The sequence below is a fragment of the Electrona antarctica genome (assembly GCF_951216825.1).
Source record: "Electrona antarctica genome assembly, chromosome: 10".
Taxonomy (NCBI): domain Eukaryota; kingdom Metazoa; phylum Chordata; class Actinopteri; order Myctophiformes; family Myctophidae; genus Electrona; species Electrona antarctica.
Window position 1 is genome coordinate 11012572 of NC_136791.1, and position 21557 is coordinate 11034128.

General features: G+C 44.3%; 1 protein-coding gene across 15 annotated transcripts in view; it reads right to left on the reverse strand.

The window, feature by feature from the left end:
* birc6 (baculoviral IAP repeat containing 6) overlaps positions 1 to 21557 on the reverse strand; it is a 154405-nt gene that overhangs the window by 53406 nt on the left and 79442 nt on the right. For all 15 annotated transcript variants that reach the window (XM_079512381.1, XM_079512387.1, XM_079512390.1 and 12 more), the window contains 6 exons: positions 19288 to 19487; positions 18390 to 18461; positions 16478 to 16820; positions 15692 to 15909; positions 12276 to 12440; positions 10624 to 10795 (listed from right to left, as the gene is read on the reverse strand). In XM_079512381.1, the coding sequence (XP_079368507.1) occupies positions 10624 to 10795; positions 12276 to 12440; positions 15692 to 15909; positions 16478 to 16820; positions 18390 to 18461; positions 19288 to 19487 (1170 nt within the window). The remainder of the gene's footprint in view (positions 1 to 10623; positions 10796 to 12275; positions 12441 to 15691; positions 15910 to 16477; positions 16821 to 18389; positions 18462 to 19287; positions 19488 to 21557) is intronic.

Sequence of the window (21557 nt, forward strand, 5' to 3'; positions counted from 1 at the left end):
CCCTCCCTCCCTGTACGAGGCCATGCTTCTCCACTGAGGACCCAAAAAAGAATGCTGGATGATGCTGCTTTGCACCTTATACGCCTTAGGGTAAGCCACTTTTCAGTTTTACAATCGCATTTTGTCTAACAACAGCGTTTATCTTTCCCCCCCCCGTTTTAATAAGCATGAGTTGTCTATATCTGGGACTGGAAAGGATTACAGGGGAGATGATTGTAGGTGGCGTTAACACTGGTCAGGTCTTTTAGCTCTGCATTCCTGTGTGAGCTCTGGCTGTTTACATCGTGGCATATGAATTTCCCTGGTGAGCTGACACCGTTTCAAGACCCCAGTCAGTAGCTCCCCGGGACTGCTCCATGGGGACGACAGGCATTACGTTGAGGACAACTACTTACATGTTTCTAGAAGCTCAGGAGGTGGTGTGTGCGTGCGTGTGTGGGGAGGAAAGGGGGGGGTGTCATTAACTGCCTTCTGGGGAAATAGGAGGGCGAGCGGAGACTCCAAATGGGAGCATTAACTCATGCTGATTTCAACAATGCCAATGTTATTGTACACTGTTGCGGTTTAACGCTTTCATTGCAAGTAATCCAAAAAGGTTTTGCCTCCTAGCTTGCTGTTGTTGGTGGTGGTAGAGGGTGGGGGGGTCATGCACAGCTCCAGCTAGTGGTGGTAGAGGGTGGGGGGGCACGCACAGCTCCAGCTAGTGTTGTTGGTGGTGGTAGAGGGTGGGGGTCACGCACAGCTCCAGCTAGTGTTGTTGGTGGTGGTAGAGGGTGGGGGGGTCACACACAGCTCCAGCTAGTGTTGGTGGTGGTAGAGGGTGGGGGGTCACGCACAGCTCCAGCTAGTGTTGTTGGTGGTGGTAGAGGGTGGGGGGTCACACACAGCTCCAGCTAGTGGTGGTGGTAGAGGGTGGGGGGGTCACACACAGCTCCAGCTAGTGGTGGTGGTAGAGGGTGGGGGGTCACACACAGCTCCTAGTGCATGGCAGGTCATAAACACTGCCGTTCAATGAATCTCTATTGGATGGCTATTGTTTCTTGAATTTGCCATTGATTTCCTTTTCCGGGGGTGAATAATGCTTGCACGGCTGACTGGGCCATGGACTGTTTGGCTGCCATTGTAAAAGCACAGGTAGACAAGCAGCAAGGCAGGGACTGCAGAATAGCAGTGGAGACTCAAAGGCAACATCGAAATTCAAACCACATGCAGAATGCATATTCTTAATGATCCTCATTGCAGGTTTCTCTAGTAAGTCCTTTATATGAATGTGTACCATGCTTCCAACAGTCTTTAATTCCTGTTTTTCCCCACCCTCCCACACAGATAAATGCCATCATTTCCGGGGTAGCTCTGCATCAGGACCATGGGCACGACGGTCGTCACCCTTGAGGAGGTGCGGGCATTGGAGGGCAAGGAGGAGCAAGAGGAGTCCATCTTGGCCATGCTAGGCATCATTGGCACATTCCTCAACCTCTTCGTCATCGTCTTTGTTTACATCTACACCACCATGTGAAAGCCAAACTAGAGGGTCATCGAGACTGTAGCCCAGACAACCAACTGGAAAATAAGGCTTTTGCCGGATTAAGCCGTGGATAAGGAAGGTTGCTAAAAGCCAAAGCTTGCTGTGGGAAAGTGAGACATGGTCACCTTCCCCAAAGAGAGGAGACAATTGGACAGGTTGGCTAAGAATGCAAATGAGGAAGCCATGTCGTCATGTCACAGCCATGAGCCAGGGAGATAACAGAGGGTTAGAAGTCCCACCAGGAACAGAGCTATGCTGGAACCAGGTAGGCCAAAGCCGGAGAGACTGGCCCAGACCTGATGAGGCCCCAGCCAGGTCTCACCCCCCTGGGGGTAAGCGTGGACGGTGGGGCCTGAGAGGAACCGGCAAGATCAATTTCAATTCATTTCTGCTGGACTCGTTGGAGAGATGAGTCAAACATGACCATCTTCTGGACAAACCCAGTGTTTTTCTTTTGTCTTTTTCATTTGAGTGATTCACCTTCTTGCAGCAATGTACAGACGGTAACTATTTCTGGCTTGGGTCAGTTTGTCGAGTGGTGTCGCGAAGCCTGTAGGAGCCCGCTGTGCTGGGAAGCCATTCTGGAGGAACTGTCGGCCACTGCATCCAATCGATAATCTTCAGGGGCAGTCGTTTTTACGGCCTCTGGGCCACCGTCAAGGAGTGCGTTTCCCCGGCAACGCGGCTCCAGAGCAGCTGTGATGTACTGTGCTCTGTTGAGCCGCCCGTCGTCACAATCACAGTATCACACACACACACCATACAACACACACACACACAAACGGAAATAACTACATAAAATGCATCTACTCACAGTAAACCACGTGTTCAGTACGAACTCATCGACAAGGACAGACAGAGGCCAGAGACTGCCAACAATTAACATATTTCTATTCAAGAATACACCTGCTACTACTTTCAGCACCATGTCGTGGAAGCGTTTCGACTCAAGTCTACATCTGCTACTACAACAACGCCACATTTCAAACAAGAGATGCATCGTTAAATGGAAAATTTAAAAGGATAAATGATATTTTGTAATAATAAAATAATAATTGATCAAGTGTTTTGTGATGAAATCCTCAGAAGGTGAAAGCAACTAACGGTTAATAATGGAGAAGGCTGAGCTGATTTACTAATACTTTTATGATGGAGGTAACTGCTACTCTTTCTGCATCTCTTTCCACCTTTTGGAGTTGTTGGGGGGGGGGGGGGGGGGGGGGGGGGGGTTATGAAAACGTCCCTTTTGATGTATTTGTTCACATTGATTTCAGGGTAGTGTCAGCAAGCCTTTTTCTGTACGGACAAAACAAAAGACAAACGCTTTTTATAAATATATGAATAAACTCTAGATGTACTGTGCAATAGGGGACATTTGAACAATAAAATGCGTATATCAATTAGAATAGCCTCAAGTCTTGTGTGTGTGTGTGTGTGTGTGTGTGTGTGTGCACGTGCACGTGAGAGAGCGAGCGAGAAAACAAATGAAAAGATTAAAGGTTGGTTATGTCAAATTGAGTGGGGGAGGAAAGTATGTTTGTGTGTTTCTCAGAGCATTGTAAAAATGGGGGTTAAGGTAATTCAATTCCCTCTATTAGGATGCATAAGGCATAGACCTATACGTGCAACATGGACGGCCCATTACTGGTCCTCTCTTTTCATTCAGAGCCCCATTACGATTCTCTGAGCGTCTTCAGGTTTTAAAAGAAAGAAAAAGGTCAGGGTTGTTTCACACATGATGATGCACATGAAAACAGTCACCTCCACTGATCTCCACATGGGATTCTATCATAATAAAGCAATAAAGGGGAGGGGCGTTTCGTCTTGTTCGCTTGAACTTTAAGGCATGTTGACCCACTTGGCCGATTTGTTTCCAGCTGTGGTGTCGATGCAGTGATCTGTGGGAGTATGTGTGCGGATCTGTGTAGTGTGTACGGTACGGGGATCAATGGAGCCCAAGGACATATGAGACAAGACAGCCACGATGGCAGAAACTATGAGAACTGAAACATTACAGGTAATTAGAACCTGGGTAATGCCATACGCTACACAGACCAACCAGATGGTGTAATAAATCACAATCCAAGATATGTACTTTCAGATAACACCCGCACACGCACCAAAACCCCTCTGGGGGAAGAAATACATGCATCGCTATGACTTTAACATCACCCAAAATAACAATTTTATCTCACTGAAGGGCTGTAACAGTTCATCGATTTACTGGATTATAAAAAAGTATCAATTTCAAAATATATAATGTGTATGATTACTGTGATATGATATGTAGCGTATCAACATATAACACATTTAGTTCACATCCTACTGTATGTTCAAGGTCTTCTGGAGAAACTAAACTTTTCAGTTGCTTGTCACTTCAGCTTCGTGCACAATGTTGGACAGCCAATTATTAAACATATTGAGGGCTTATTTAGTGTGTCCAATTATTAATAAAGTCTACGCATGATCACAAGTGATGTCTACAGATAACATCCAAATGGATATATGCACATGCAAAACAGCACTGTGAGTGTCTTTGAATAGCATAAATGAACAATAAAATCCAGTTGGGCTGCAACCACCGGCGTATGTATGGTCCATTGGGCCACGCGGGCCCAATAGTCTAACTTCAAAGAGAGGGGTGAAAAAAACAAGAAAAACAACAAAAGATGGAAATTTCCATTCACATGGGCTGTTAAAGTAGGCTGTTGGTAGCAAACCTCAGCATGCAAGCCGCCTTTGTTTTAAATTTTCAATCCACGCTACGTGCCTGGCTGCAACAGTTTTTAAAAATGACAGATATGATTTTCACAGCATTTCGCTGACATAAAACAGGTATTTTGTGTACATATTTTTTAATGCTAGAATAATAGAATCGATAGTCGATAGCAGCTCTAATTCTTTCATTTTATGTGAGATTAGAGGGAGAAAGTGGAATGTTTACAAGGGTGTGTGCATGTACGTACACATAACACAGACGATTAGTTGAGGAAGAGATAGAGAGAGGGAGAGTGAGTGTGTAACAGAGGTAGAATCTCCCCAACACAAACTTCCACACATTCCAGGGAAGACGAGCCACTGGAAGGCAACCCTCTGTGACGACCGCAACTACCATGACGACCGTGGCTACTTCAGTCGGGAATGCCCTCTCTACAACCTCCCCCCCCTCCCCCGGAGGCACCAGTGAGCCACTTGAAAATACGTGAACGCACACTTTTGTTCACATTCCAAGGAGGGACGAAAGGCGCACGGCAACAGAATAGAAAACCTATTAGAAAAAAACATAAGAAAGCGGGGGTAGATTGCGAATATGCAAATCTGTAGAGATGGGAAGAGATAATGAATAAAGGTGGCATGCTTAGCATTCAAGCGACACTGCATGTCTACTGCCGTTTACAGGTCTCGCCATTAGGGAAACCCTTCACGTGTGCATTTGCGCTCCAAAATATGCATACGGTAGGTAAATAACAGGTACAGTATGTGGAGCATGTCACATTACTGTATATCCTAGTATGCTTGCTGTATGTCCACATATTCAGACAGTATGCTCGTCATGATGGTCTTACCATGTGACCGGGGTGGTCTGAGGTCATGAATCATAACGACCTGCCCTCTCCGCAAACGCGCTCATGTTCAGATTACCCACCGATCGACATGAATGATCAGCTCAAACGGTCACTCGTCAGTGGCGCCTGTTGCAGCCGCCAATAGCTTTAAATCACATCTTGCTTTGGTATGAGAGCAGATGGATGGGATGCACAGAATGTGCCCAGAGTTACGGTCTTGTAACAAAATGTACACAGGACATTATGACTCAACCCCCCCAAAAATACATTTTCCAATTAAAATAAGTTATTACAGTGGTGGTGACAATAAAAGGCATTACCTCTCAGTAATGTCTTAAGTTCCTGTGATGGAGTGCCAGACGGCAGTGGCAGGGTCAGTAATGTGTCCCAAAAGGCTTTGCCAAGACACCGGTGACTAATGTGGAACAATGTGCCGGGCCTGGCGGGACCGGGGCTGAGAGCAATGAAGAGGTGTGTGGGCCACTGGGGAGCTTAGGGGTGTGAGAACAGGAGGGGGATGAGAGGAGTAGAACGGGGCAAGGGTCGAAGCCCTGCTTAGCATGGGGCATCAGAGGCCTTCCACTCGCTCCTCTTTGTTAGGGAGCTCTGGGGTGTGCTAAGCTTCATACCGTAGACGAGAGGGCAGTATCAAATGTTACACTGAGGAAGGAACGCGCTAATGATCCTATAGCTCTTATAGACACTGTGGTTAATGGTGTTAGACTTTAATGCAATAGTTGGGACATTTCCCCCTTAATGCCATAGTTGGACATTTCCCCCTTAATGACTCTGGTGTAAGATATGAAAATTGATTACAGATTATTCTTCATTTTGAGTCAGAATTTTACAGTTTCCATAATCTGTTTTGGCAATATGACGTTACATTCGCAGGAAGCTTACATAGAAGTGCACTGAAAACAATGTTATCAGTGGGATAAAACAGGACATACTGTAGCCCTTTTCCATTTTCCGTTTGCTCTTGTCAAAAACTACCAGATTGTTCTGAAGCTCAATTCCAGCGAGAGAGGGAGGGGATTAGCCCACAATAACATCTCAATCCTACCAACAAGTCTCACAATGAAAAGGCGTTTCATAATTGGCCGCTCCACGGTGGCCGTATAAATGCCGCAATCTCAAGTCTTTTCACTACTGAAGAGATTGTAAGACCTCTTCAAGAAGAGAACACTCCACAGGCTCAGCTATAACCTTCAGTGGCTGTTTGAGACGTGTGTGTAAGCCCGTGCATGCCATGCACCAGGCTGTTTGAGACGTGTGTGTAAGCCCGTGCATGCCATGCACCAGGCTGTTTGAGACGTGTGTGTAAGCCCGTGCATGCCATGCACCATGCTGGCATGGCATGCTGAAGCCAAAGTGAACAATATTCCATGCAGAATTACCGCGCTATAGAGCCAGAGCAGCAGGACGGCAAGGCTATAAATCTTTGAGCCGAAACAAAGACCCCAGCAGGCAGGCAGCACTCTCCCACACAAGACGACACACACCAATACAATACTGCTTGGAAGTAATGCACAATTGCGGGCTAATGTAGTGCATACCACTCACATCTCAAACATTTTACATTAAGCTCACACCCCTCCACACCCCCACACACCCCCACGTGTGCGCAACAACACACAAATGCACAAGAGCCTTGCTTAAACACATACACGATATGCAACTTTGATCATCTCCATCACATGGAGTAGGAGTCAAACATACATTATATACATTCAAAGACACACACCGCCAGGGGCAAACACATTGTGCCTTATTCTTCTGTACAGATTTGCACAAGATCCCCCATACCACCCTTACTTAACCCCAAACGAGACAAAGCATACATACAGTATTGATTTAACTCTGAGTGTACAAATGGACCCTTATGGTCCTATTTGCTTCAATTTGTCAATTCCGACTTGAATAATGAATAATGCATATCTCTGCTGTCGGGAGGAAACCAGCTAACTCCAAAATGTTCATTTTTCAGGAAAATGAAAAAAAAAATCATTTTTCAGGAAATTTAGAAAACCTTATTTTTAAAACAAAGCAATACTGCCTCATCAAAGTTGGTGTTGTGACTTTATATATTGTCAATTACTTGCATGAGAGGGGGGGGGGGGAGGTAGTGGAGTTAGTTGTTTTAGCAGTTTGAGGGTGCAATGGAGTTAATAGGTTTTATCCAAAGCGTTTCTTACTTTCCATTGGTTCAATATTTTCGAAACAAAACGGACGTAAAGGGTGTTCAATAGCACCGATTTATGCAAAAAAAAATATCAAAAACCTCAATAATGGAGTTAAGAGGTTTCCTCCCAACAGCAACAAATATGCAACAACCTCACAACCTGTCGCAACAGAATTTATTACTGTAGATAGCCTATTTTTTTTAATGATTTGACTATAATGACATGCCTAAAATAAGAAAGGACACCAGGTTGAAAGTGGTTAACTCTGTTTGAGGTTATGCGTGAGGTAGGTTGGGGGTCTCCTCACAACTTTTCCATTAGCAGCGGTTCTCTGTTTTATATTAGAGCCCACAGATCACGAGCACCAGAGATAGAAAAGGACGGCCGGGGAGCATGAGAGCAGAAAAGATGGTCATGGATGGAGTGATAGAGCTGGGATGGAAGGGACTCAGGGGGCTTCAGAGCTGGGATAAAAAGGACGGTGAAGTGAGCGATAGAACAGTGGCCAGGGAGCCGTCGGCTCCCATTTTGAGCCAACGTGAGGAGACTTAACTATCCATTGCACATCGTTGATTAACGCAGCAAAAGCCATTTGTTATTAAATTGGGTGTTAAATGTGTTAGATGGAGATTTGGCTCGTTTGCCATTTTAACCCATTCTGGGCGGGAACCCCTTTTGGTGTTAGCATTATGTTATGCTTTAGCTATTGAAAAATAGCAGATCTACAAGCTCATAGCGCGCCACTGAGTGGCGCGCTACGAGCTTGTAGGTCTGCTATTTTTGAAAAATCGAAGAACGACTGACATAGAAACATAGCTTTTTCAGAAAAGTGTCATTTTCAAACAGACATTTTTAGAATCTGATCTCAGGTCAAAATGGGTTAAAAGGCAAACGTGCCATTAAGGCCACAAGACAAGACAGACAGGGGGGGTGGGGGGGGGGGGGGGGGGGGGGCTGTGAGACAAAAGCAGAGACAGAGGGATTGAGAGAGAAAATGAATGAATCAAGGAGCTGTGAACTGCATGCCATTTCATACATACCGGCACGCAGACACCTATACAGTAAGTACACATGCAGCCCCACACATACACGCACACACTAGTGTTTATGTCACAGGCATTTACCAGATAATGAGAGAGAAGCAATTACAATACTCATCATTTTATCTGCTGTTATTTAATTATGAGACCAGGGGGCACATTAATGCACACACACGCTGCTGTGAACAGAAACATGTTAACAGCATCGGACACAGTGGGCTGGTGCGCACGGAGACACACACGCGCACGCACGCACGCACGCACACACACACACACACACACACACACGCACACACCAGCAAGCGTTGTTAACAGGAAAGAAGGCAACAGTGGCTGTGAAATCCTTGTGTCTCACTGCAGGGAATCAAGAAGGCAACAGTGGCTGTGAAATCCTTGTGTCTCACTGCAGGGAATCAAGTCAGAATCAGAACACAATCAACCTAAATTTAGGATTCCGAGCGTAGACAGTCGGTGTTGATATTTCAGCATAAGGTCTATGGGAGGATATACCACCACTTGTAAAGAAAAGAGCCGTGGAAACTTTGTTCAAGGTTTTCATTCTGCACGCCGTGCCAGAACACAATTGCTATTCTATTCCAAGCTAGTGTTCAAGGTCTCGCAGCTACAGTGCCTGCAGTATCACTGTGAAATAGCAAAACAACAAAACAAATGCCTCCCCCATAAATGTTTGATAATCATCCCAGGATGTTGACAAGGCCACACAGGCTCCTTTAACGCGCAGAGCTGGCTGTGAACGGAAAACGTGATTTATTTTCTAAATCTCAAACATCAAACTACCGACATGTAAAAAGTCTGCGTAGACCTCGGCTGGATGAGGATTTGTGAGTTTGCTGTACACAGGGGGCGTGGGATTACCTTTGAGGATTACAACTATATCCTTCAAAAGAATAAATAATGGATGACATGGTGACTTGCCATCTACGCAAACCTTTTTCCATACCGAGCCATGACGATCAAGGTTTATTTAAAAAAATCACACCTGTGTGAACTGAGTGGTGTAACTCCCAGTCCCCTCTCCCCCTGCCCCTCTCTCTCTCTCTCTGTAATTAGCACTAGGCAACAGTGCAACACTATCTCTCTCTCTCTGTTTCTGGCACAACAGTGCCACTTTTGCCCCTACTTTTTTTGCATTATGAAAATAGCCTCTAGATTCTAGAAGTTTAATTCTTCACAGAGGATGAATCTTTAATGCTGTACAAAAGGGGCCAGGCTTCTATATCCAGGCAAATAACATTTTAATCAAATTTGCCACACAACAATTACCACCAAACAAAGCAAAGCCACATGAAACGACAAATCAAATTGCAGGGCCATGTATTTTCATTCTCCGAGACTCAACAGACAACAACAAGACAACAGTTTGAGGGGATGGGCATCTTTGAAATGCCTGGGTTACTCTCATTTAAATGGCTGCACATTTGGGGCGATTCACTGGAAAGGTAGCTGATGCGCACGCACACACACACACACACACACACACACACACACACACACACACACACACACACACACACACACACACACACACACACACACACACACACACACACACACACACACACACACACACACACACACACACACACACACACACACACACACACACACACACACACACACACACAGAGAGAGAGAGAGAGAAGCTGCAGCTCCACCTGGTGTTTCATTCGGCTTGTACATATGCATGCATGCACGCTCACAAAAACATTTTTTCAATTCAAACCTTGATTTGAAACACCTAAATGCCATTCCCTACCATGAATTAAATTACCATGTCATTACATTACCATGACAAGAAGGTGACAAGATTAGACAAGCACAAATAACTAATAAAAAACAATGACCCCGCAGGAAACAGGAAATGTGAGTGTAGAAGCACTTTGAAATGGCTGGTACAAGTACAAGCACAATGACGAGGTCAAAGAGGAAGTCAATTGAATGTCAGCCACAGTTACCCAACTAGGACAGTAGAGTTGGCCATGGTAAACATTCACAATCATCTCCAACAGTCAGAGACTAGTAGACACAATATTTGGACTCATTGTCCCCCCTCTGTTATGACCAGTGTTGTGCGACCGATGTGTTCCTCCTCAAAGGGAGCAAACTGGACAAAGATGAAAAGCATGACAGTATCCAGAAACACTGGCCGTTTCGTTAGTGTTTTGGGAACAAATAGAACTACACTAATTGACTTGGTTTAGGACATGCTCTAGAGAGAATGGTTGACCCCATCCTTGGGACAGTATAAAAGGAAATCTCAATTTTAGCACCAGTAAAAATAACCATACCAGAGTCGTTGCGTAGGTAGGACGACATGGCAGGGATGAGGCAGGACTGGCTGAGCAGCTCCTGCAGCACCGAGGGCAAGGCCGTGCTGTTCTGTGTCCTGCTTTCCCCCGTAGTGACCTCGCTACTGTGGGCCCCTGCAGAGCCTGCTGGGTTGATGTAGCTGGCCAGCACCTAGGGGACATGGCACCATGTTAGCATCTGTTTTCTAAGAAAAGGTACAAGTCTACCTCAGGTGGGTGACCACCACACAACAGTAACACCATCTTAGGGCCGATTCATACTCCTATTTTAGAGCCGAATAAAAGTGGGTTCGGCTCTGTAGAGCCTACAATGTGACGTCATTTGAGGTTCGGGGGGGGCGGGTACCGTCCTAAAGTCGGCTCTTCGGTGCTACTGAAAATTTCTGACGAGCCGAAATCATTTCGGCACTACAGCGCCGAAACAGCGGTAAAATAGGAGTATGAATCGGCCCTTACCATGAGCACAGATCACAGCAAATGTAGTACCACATATAGCAGATACCTGGGCCTGGCTAAATGCTTTACTTTTGAGGAGCTTTGGTTCATATTGTTGTTTAATGTAATGTTTTTTCCCAGGTATTACTACATTAATATGGTAGCCTCCCAAGTGGGCAACAAAGGCAGTAAGAGAACACGCCACTGTAAAGTCAAACTTAAAAGATAAGTAAAAACAAGACCTTTAACTTCTAAGTATGTGTCATTTCTTTCCCAGCCTGTCCGCACCATCAATGTTTAAACCAGGTACTGTCTAAATTGTTTCACTTCTGCAGTGCTACAATGTATTACAATGCTATATGTATTACAATATTACAATACAGTGCTACAATGTATTGCTGCAGAAGTACCAATGGAATGAGCTGCCTCTGCACATAAGAGAAGCGACAAGATGTATCTTTATTCTTTGGTATTTCCAAGCATAGCATGAGCTGTTTCTGATGTTGAAAGTGACACTGTGTACTGTATGTTGTTTTTGTTTGTTTGTATGAGTTTAATTATTTTAATTATTTTATTGTAAAGCACTTTGGTACAACTTTGTTATTTAAATGTGCTATATAAATAAAGTATGGTATGGTACCAAGAACCATTCCTACAGTTCCAACCATGTGTTGGCATGGCAATAAAAACTAGAGATGTACCGATACCAGTTTTTACTTCCAGATACCGAGATCTACAACTTGCATATGGGTTGATACAGAGTACCGATCCAATACCAGTGTGTAATTAAAAAGAAATATAGGACAGTGGTTTTCCTTGAGGGGGTTCCCTCAAAGAACAAGTCTGTAAGTTATGGGTGTTCTTGAAAATAAAACGTTTTGGAACCACTGATCTAAGAATAGCTCCATTCATAGTTGTTAAAGTGCAGCTACAGTACAAGTTAATTAAAATAATGATGTAATTAGTACAGGAAAAGTATAAAACAGTAGTGGAAACATCAACTGAAGCATTCTGTAAAATGAAATATCATCGTGTGATAAATGATGTGGTATCGGAATGGCACAGAATGGCATACTCGCCGTCGCCGATATCAGCATTTCGTGTGTCGGTAGCTTTCCTGATACTGGTATCGGTATCAGAACAACTGTGATAAAAAAAAAGGAAAGAAATCACAGTGAACCAGGTTAGGGGATTACCTGCAACAGGCAGGTGACATGCTCCTCCTCCAGACGCTGTTTGGTAAGAGCCTGTTCTACGTCCCAACCAGAAGCCGTGGACCCGGTGCCAAAGCCCGTTCCCTTGGCCCAGTACAGCTGTTGCTCCTCAGTGGTACCGCCACCGTGACCACTGGACACCTGAGGCTGCACACACAGGAAAAAATGCAAAGTTATTATAAAAAGTTCAAACAATCAATCACCAAAATTAATAACAGATGCTTTCCCGGTTTTGACGGGTTAAGGAATAGTTTCAAATGGTCCAATATCAAGCTTACAAAAAAAAGTTATTTGAAAAAGTTCCATTGTTATCATTCCACAGTGTAATGGTGAACAAATTCACCAAAATCACCTACTCCACCATATCCCTAACTTGTGTTATGATGTACCAGATCAATAATCAACTTTAAACCTTGAATTTGGGTTGATAAATCTATACCAACTAGCTCTATGCCAAGTTGGAGACAGTAATCCAGTGTTGGAGGGATCAATTCTGGGAAGAGAAAAAGCACAACTTTTCTTTTCAAGGCTGCACAAATCTGCAGGAGCCCACGTCGAATCATTGAGCAGAAAAAGATGGATCACCAATACTATTAGCTTAGGAGAGAAAACTGGGACAGAGAATCTGCTTCATTTAAACCGATGGGATGATCCAAACATGACATGTTTGTTAGTGTTGTTTTCCACTGACAGTCAGTAGAATAATTTGACAATAAACCTAGAAGAAGACTTAACTATGTTTAACAATTTATACTGCAGATGGCATTGTTCCAGTCTTCAAAAGATCTCTCCGGGGTAGAGCCAAAATATATTTATTGCATGTGCTGCTTACGGCGGCCATCAAATGCATTACAATTAAATGGCTAAAACCAGCCCCGCCGACGTACAGTATGTGGGTGGAAAAAGTATGGGACATTTACCAGATGGAACAAATTACTTATGCCCTGAGGCTTCAACCAAACATATTTATTAAAAGATGGAGTCCTGTACTGCCTCTACTAATGAGGTAGCAGGTTTCGGAATCTCGAGTAACGACTCACTGAATACACTTCTCCCCAGACCTTCTGATGTGCTCATACTCTTTCCTCTGTCTCCAGTCATGTCTGTTCTCAGTTTTGTTCACTTCCCACTGTGGTCGACGCTCTGTTGTTTTTGTCTCGCTACTTATTTCCTTGTTTTATGGTGAATACTTGTAGTATTCTATTTCCTTGTTTTATTGTGAATACTTGTAAATGTATGTGAAGCTGTTTGTGTGTATGAGTGTATAATGTATATATATATTTTGTGAAGGTATGTACCAGCTGAGGTTGTGTAAAAAAAGAAAGAAAAAAAGCAGTTGTAAGAAAAATGTATGCTTTTAATTCTGTGAAGTTGCCTGAACTGAAATAAAAACAAAGTAAAAAAAAAAAAAAGATCTCTCCGGAGTCACACTAAAAACCTTTAAAACTGCCTGTATTTCTAGGAAACAAACAATGGGGCCTAGTTTGATGTCACCTGATGTGACAGATGGCTACTTAGTGTAACTTAATACTGTGAACTCATGGGGTCCACTCCATTGCCAAACACATCACCAAATGTCACACAAAGGGCAAAGACATTGGCTTAAGCTTGACAGAAGTTGACCTTAGGGAGTTTGAGTGAGTCCCCCAGAGAGCAGAGAGGAAAATACTATTTGAAGGGATGTGGTGAGGTGGGGTGTCTTCCTCCTCTGCCATGGGGACAATATTAAAGTCACCTTTAATAATGGAGATGGTCTTCTCAATCAGCGTAACTTACGCCTGTATGGAATCAACAATCAGAGCCAGCCTGAAAGGAGGCTTTTGCTCCATTCTGTTCCAGGTTGCCTGTATGTAAACATAGGTGCTATGGGAATATTAATAGCTACTAGCAAATACCAAAGGTTTATTCGTGCGAACACAGCTCCATCATGTCAACTGTATATTCGCATTATATTCATGCGATTACCTTTTATGTCAATCGCTTTGGACAACAGTGTCTACTAATTGCCAAAATTGTAAATTATGTGCGTGCTCCTGTGACATGCTCATGTGTCTCATCAGCCATTTAAAAAACAGACCAGCGACATGGGTGGATGGGCCATAAAATCTGGAGACTAATCATGAAGCCATGGAGAACATAAATCAGAAGGCATGAGAAGGGAGGTGAGTCCCTTCAGAGGTGTCTGTGAGGTGGGGACTGAATGCCAGGTTTTGCCCACGCCCGTGTCTTATCTCAGGCCAGGGCACTGACTTCCATTACAGCGTGAAATGTGGGGTGGGGCAGGGGTAACCTCAAGGACGGCCATTACTGCACTTGACAGGCCATTGGCCTGCGTTCAAGCCATCGCCCCCAAGATTTGTCCTCATCTGTGACAACTCCATAAATCCACACACACACACACACACAGCAGGGTAAAGGGAGAGCGATAACTACTGCTACACAGAATTGCTGGACCATAGTGTGCAAGTCTTGCTAACTAGGCAAGGCATCATAAAATATCATTGTGGTCCATAAATATGTGATCTTGGACAACCTTTCCAGTTCTGCAACATCCCGCTTGCCCCCCCGACTGCACACAGCTTCCCACTTGAGCCAAATCAATAGCATTACCATTTGGACACCAGTAGAATTTGGGCGGAACAATTTGAGCTTTGACCCACCACAGTCCGCTCGAGTTCTGTCTGCCGCAGCTGTCCATTATACTTTGCAGCCGATGCAGGCAGGTAGAAGTGGTGACTGTTGGAGCCTTGGGGGCCCTGCAGATGGCTCAATAGAAGTCTAATCATCAGTCTATTTAATGGGCTTGGCAGTCAAGGGGAGTCCAAGGCTCAATTCCTATTCATGATGCCCCTCTCCCGCCCGCCTTGCACCCCAGCGGCAGCAATAACACAAAGGACGAGTCTCTGACTGTCTACAAAGCTCCACCTGCCTGTTATCATTCAGGCTAAACAATTAAGCTATTTGTCAGACGCTCACTGGGAGATATGCAGAGGCCGCCTTGACTAAACGCCTGCCAGGTAAGGGGCCATTAATAAAGGCAAGGATTCTCTCGGCTGTTCCTCAGGTTAACGTTAAAGGCAAAAACCTCCAGTGTGGCCTGTCAGGTCCCGTCAGAGCCATGAAGAAATCGTGCCTGAATACTTACAGGTTGTCTGGGTCAGCACTTGAGCTAAATCAGGGGATTTAGCTCAAGTGGGTTGTCCCTTATCTGGGATCACCATTCATCATCTAATACATATTATTCTAAAGTGAAGTGAAAAGTGAACCTTTAATGGACGTGTGTGTCGCGTACCAAAATGAAAATCTATTTCTGCTGCATGGCACGATGCAAACACCCACTACTCTATACACTAAAACGCACAAGAAATGATGTCAAGGGTCAACTGTCTGTACTGTACCTCAGATGCGTTGGCAGTTGCATTTGGGACGCGAGGCGCATGGTGGCTGAGGGCAGACAGGCAGGCCAGGATGAGATGGATGGCACCGATCTCAAGGGCCATGCGACGCAGCAGCACGCCATCATCTGTGGTCAGGGGAGTGCTGCTGAAGAGCGCACGCAGCACGTGGAACGGTAGCGTGGGCAGCACGTTGGCAGACGGAGACTGGAGGATGTGACCTGGGTGGAAGTCAAGGTAGAGAGATAACCAATCAGAACTGAATGTAAGAGGTTACTGGAATTAAGAGGTTTTCATGTTTAGTCCTGTTTAGCATTATGATTTGTCCCGTAATTATAATATACATAAACAGACAAATTGAGACAAACAGTATCTATTTAGCTCTCACCTGGACCAAGGCCAGACAAAGACTGAAGCCAGCCAAATAACGCTGTCGTGTGTAACCACTACCAATGTCACTAAACAAACTGGCAAGGCACTCACTGCCATCAATAATTCATTAGGGGCCTAATCTCAAGGACTACATGAAAACACAAAGAAAAAGTGCAAAGACTCTCTGAATACAAGGACTCAGACACACACACACACCCTAGACAAGCTCAATAGATATTGAGCTAATTGGAGTTGATACAATAATGTCAGTCATAGTGCACGAGTCTAGAATTCAGGAACATAATGGACACAGATGAATTACCTGTGATCCGTGAGGTATTTAGCCCAACAACTGTTCAAACAACATTTTATCACGCACATGGTTTTCTTCCTATGAAGCATTCACGCAACACTTACTGCCCTCTCCATCATCGGTGACACCGAGGACCAAGCGCAGCAGACACTGGGCGTGCTTCCGCTCCTTGAGCAGGACCTCGGCGTAACCAGGCAGCCGCAGAAAGAGGCCGAAGGCGGCCAGGGAGTGCGCGGGGATGGGCGACATGGTCTGCACCGAGGAAGACGACGAGGATGACGACGACGCCTGGGACTGCTGCTGCTTGTTGATCGGCGGCGGCTCCGCGGCGATGGTCTCCGGCGCCTCGTACACCAGCTCGCCCGACTGCTCAATGGTTACCCACTCAAACTGGTCGCTGTCCTTGGGCTTCTCTTGCGTGGCAGAGGGCACCACCGGGGCACTCACCTGCAAAGGACAGCAGATAGGGCCAAGTTAAGAGTGTACGTATAAGGTGAGGTGTGTGTTGGTGGGTGCCTCGCTGACATATGTGACTAAATTTGACTGAGGGACTGCCATTGGATTTTTTTGAATTTTGTTTTTTTCACGTCATATGAAAGCAGGGAATCATAGCTTCAAATTGACATATTGGTTGTTCAGTTTGACCCACCAGTTTTGGAGATATGGCTTATAGAGTAATGTCTTGCAGAAAAATGCGAGTTGAGAAAACCGGCTTGAAAGGTTCACTGCTGTGGTCTCTAACATTACACCTAGCTACATGTTTGGGCATTTATTTCATATTTACATGTTGATTTCAGCTCTGACACTTATTTTAGACATGCTCTAGTATGTGAAGAGACTGCCTGTGCTATTAACTCATTTCTCCTCTGGTGAAAAGCGGTAATTTGCGCGATGGCAGTCTCTCAGTCAAATCTGGTCACATACAGTATATGCTGAACAAAGTGGGAGTTTTCAATGTTACAAAGTTGCACTGCAGATCATATCCATTTTGCTGCCACGTGTCAACATGGACTGATGGAATAGCTAATTAGGTGTTTCATTCAATAGGAGCTACTGTACATCAACCTGATAATATTTGTAGGTAGTAACAGTTTTCATCCTAACAAATATTCGCCTAAATTAAACACAATATTATTATTACTTTGAAGTACTTTATTAACTCTTTCACTTTAATCTTGGTATGCGACATGCACTCTTTCGGTCAGCTGTACAAAAATGATGTTGGCAGTTGCGTCATTTCTTCTGATGCTCATAACGGCTAAAATGGATAGCTCTAATTTACTATGGAATGTAACCAAACCTTCTGAAACAAATGTCAGTAGAACGGGTCACATAAGCAATATTATAAAGTTTACAATGTATCCAATGTGTTCATGCTTAGCTGGACTAAAAGCCAGGGTAGAGCAATAGCTCCAGAGTCATTGTAGGCTACCTTAAAGGCTCTACTGAAGCGTAATGTACTGTAGTTAGCAAAGTAAACCTATTTTACCCAAACTCTTGGAAAAACAATGCTGAGGGTCACTAACCTCACCTGCAATATAGATGCCTAGTTTAGTTGCCTACTGTGCACTTTACAAATGGCAGCTCAAGCGCATCAATAATTGACAAGCGCGTGGCCATTAACCCATTTAGGCCTGACGTCGAAATTTAAAAAAAATGTTTTCTAAATCATGACAATTTTCGGAAAGATTTGAGGCACATTTTAACGATTTTTCAAAAATAGCAGACCTACAAGTTCATAGCGCGCCACTCGGTGGCGCGCTATGAGCTTGTAGATCTGCTATTTTTCAATAGCTAAATTATAACATAATGTATGTAACACCAAAAGGGGTTCCCGCTCAAAATGGGTTAATGTCCAGTAGGATATAAAATATGTCTTTTTTCAACTATGGAAAAAAGTGTCACATTTAGAACAAATGCTTGTGTAATAAACTGTTTCTATTAGTAATTTTGACCTTGATCTTAATGTCGGACATGGTGCTAAATTGCTAAATGCATAATAGAGAAGTCACTCACTTGGTAGCCGTTGTGGGCAGCCTGATGCCAACCATCGCTCGCTCTGGGAGACAGCCTGAATAACTCAATTTTCTGGAACAATTTAAAAAGAGTAGAAATACAGAGTGGAGGAAAGAGGGTTGGGGGGGGGAGAGAAAGAAAGAAAAGGGGGGGGGGCAGATTTAGTACCTGGCAGCTCTCTCAAAACCATTGTATCTATTCAGCAACTCACCTCAGCACAGAACTCTGTCCCTCTCTCAATTACAGCTCAAAGTGTTCATTTACTTTACAATGCATGATGTAGTGCTGCGGTGGAATGCAGAAGACAAATGGTACTCTGATTTGGTCTGAATGGCAAAGCCTGCGTGACACGTCATCCCTTTCAATACAGAAACCATGGTTATTTTAAGTTCTAGTTCACAAAGTGACTTGCTTATGGCAGAGCGCCCTCTGACGTGATCACAGAAGCTAGGTCATGCGAGTGCTTGGTCCCATGTACTGAGCCACTCTGCCATGGCACGTCATTCGCATTTTACTTCTGCCGATGAGATCGACAAGAATTTACCACTAAGTCATAGCATACTGTTAAAGTGGACCTCGATACCGAGAAACTCTGCAGTAACTACCGACTTAACTCTGATAAGTACTCCTCACGACTATTCGTTCTTTAGAGCGTTATTTACCGTGCTAAGGCTACGTTCTTAGCTTAGCAGTTAGCTAGCTTGGATCTAATGCTCCGTCGAACCATAGTATGCCTCCCACTTCGGCTACTTCTCCACATGTGTGTGCGTCGCCCACCCGGCGTTAGCCTTCATGGTAAAGTTTGGGCCACTCTACAAAGCTTTTTGGCTTCCTCACTTTTGTGAAACTACCTAAATGTTAGTGTCCACATTTTCAAACAGTCTTCACACATATCTACCTGCTGGATGACATCGGGGTAAAGCATGGGCAACCTCTCTGCGATGAGGGCCAGGCCACCCATGCCGGCGAACACCTGCAGTGGTGACTGAATGGGACTGGTCTCCAACAGGGACTCATCGATGGCGGCGTCCAGGCACTCGTCGCCAGGAGTCATGGGTTCATCCTCAGGGCAGCTGCTCAGCATGTCACAGTGCTCAACTGCAATGACAGACACGACAGGGAAGCAGTGAGCAGTGAGCAGCACAGAAAATATATCCTCAGGAGAGCACAATACAAATCAACTGTTCATGGTAGATTGTGGCTTCTTGGTCTGCATTAACCCATTTTGACCTGAGATAAGATTCTACATCCTGACAGTTTTCTGATAAAGCTGTTTCTATGTCAGTCGTTCTTAGATTTTTCAAAAATAGCAGACCTACAAGCTCGTAGCGCGCCACTCGGTGGCGCGCTATGAGCTTGTAGATCTGCTATTTTTCAATAGCTAAAGCACAACATAATGCTAACACCAAAAGGGGTTCCCGCCCAAAATACTGTAATTAAATGTAAAAATTTCTAATTTTTAAAGGCAGTCATAGCCAATTGTAATGAAATCTGAAGAATCTAACCGATACAACTTGATCACATGACTCCAGAGATCATGTGTACCGATTTACGTGAGCTTTGAACAAAGTTTGTAGAAGTAGTTAGCAAAAAGCATGTTTTTAATTAAATGCGAAATGGTGGAAAATGATGGGCATGACATACATGAGGAGTTGTGTCATGAGCCAAGAAATCCAGGGCAAACCTTAAGAATGTTTATTGTATGACCTATGGTTCAAGAGTTATTGGCCAAAATGGGAAGTGGCCTGTTATGTTAGTGCCACCACAAGCCGATTTGAAACATTTCGGGCAGAGGTCCAACAGTGCCGGAGATGAGCTGTTCAAAGACACACACGGACACACGGACATACGGACGGGGAAAAAACATGCTGTAGTCTCTTGCCTTTGGCTATCCGGCCTTGTGGAGACAATAATAAAATCTATTATTCTGCAGACATCTATTATCTATTATCTTACATAATACATTATAACCAAGAGCCGTGGGTATTGTGTGTATGCACTTGCTAAGCAACAGCAAACGAGTTGTCTAATTGCCTCCAGACTTGGCAAAACAAAATCGGTCAAGGGTCTGGCCTTTCAACTGCCTAATTCTGATACCGTCTCAGAAATTACTCCATTCGTTGGATTGGCTCAGCAGTAGATTTGAACTTAAAACACATGTGAAGGTGTAATGTGTTTCCAGTTCAAACTTACTGCTGAGCCAATCAAATGAAGCTATGGGAAAATGGACTGAACCAGAACCTGGACCTTCTGAAAACCGGGACTACAGTAATGCACAGAACCTATTCCCGTTCCCATGATGCTGCCTCCATTTGCGTTTGCTCATGGGAAAGACAACCATGGCTAGTGCCTACATGTACACAATGTACATGATCAATATAGATTGCAGTCAAAGGAGATACGGATAGTTGGGAGTAGATTCACCAGTGTTGAGGGCACGGTGGGCTTTCACATAGAAAGGGGCCAAAAGCAGAAAGTATTTTTTTTCTAGTAAAAACAAGCAGTTTCATTTAAACTCAAATAATGTTTTCTTTGATGAGCTACTGATTTGAATAAATTGCAAAGGGGAAGTCAGAGTTATAGCAGCATTCTGGTATTATTTTTCTTAAATTAAACAAAAAAGTCAGAGATATTTTGCCTCACATCTAATGGGGCTGAGTCTCAAGTGGCATAAATCACCACACCTCATAATTCACAACTCATAAGTAGATTGAATGTTAGATATAGAGGCTTAAAACCAAACCGACGGATCTATCAGTTCATTAGCCTCTCATTCATTCAGAGGGATTGCTGGCTATTAATATAGGCTTAAATGGCTTGAGAGAGACAGAACCACACTCGTAATAAAGGCACCACTACCAATTAATACCTTCAGTTCAAGGATAGAGTGCACTTGTTTACACCTACAGAGTGGAATTGGGGATAATACCTGTCAAAATGGAACGGACGACTGAACGCCAGGGATAGCCCTCTATACTCCACGCCCACATGAACGTGAAGCCATTAGCATTTTCCCTACTAGACGCCTTGATCTGTCATTTTATGAAGATGTAAAGCTTCAGTCGCTTGATAGGTCACCTAGAAAACACACATCATCTCTCATGGAGAGAAAAGGAAAAAGACATGATTCATTGCTTTCGAAAAGGATGTCTTTTTGCCCCCTCCCAT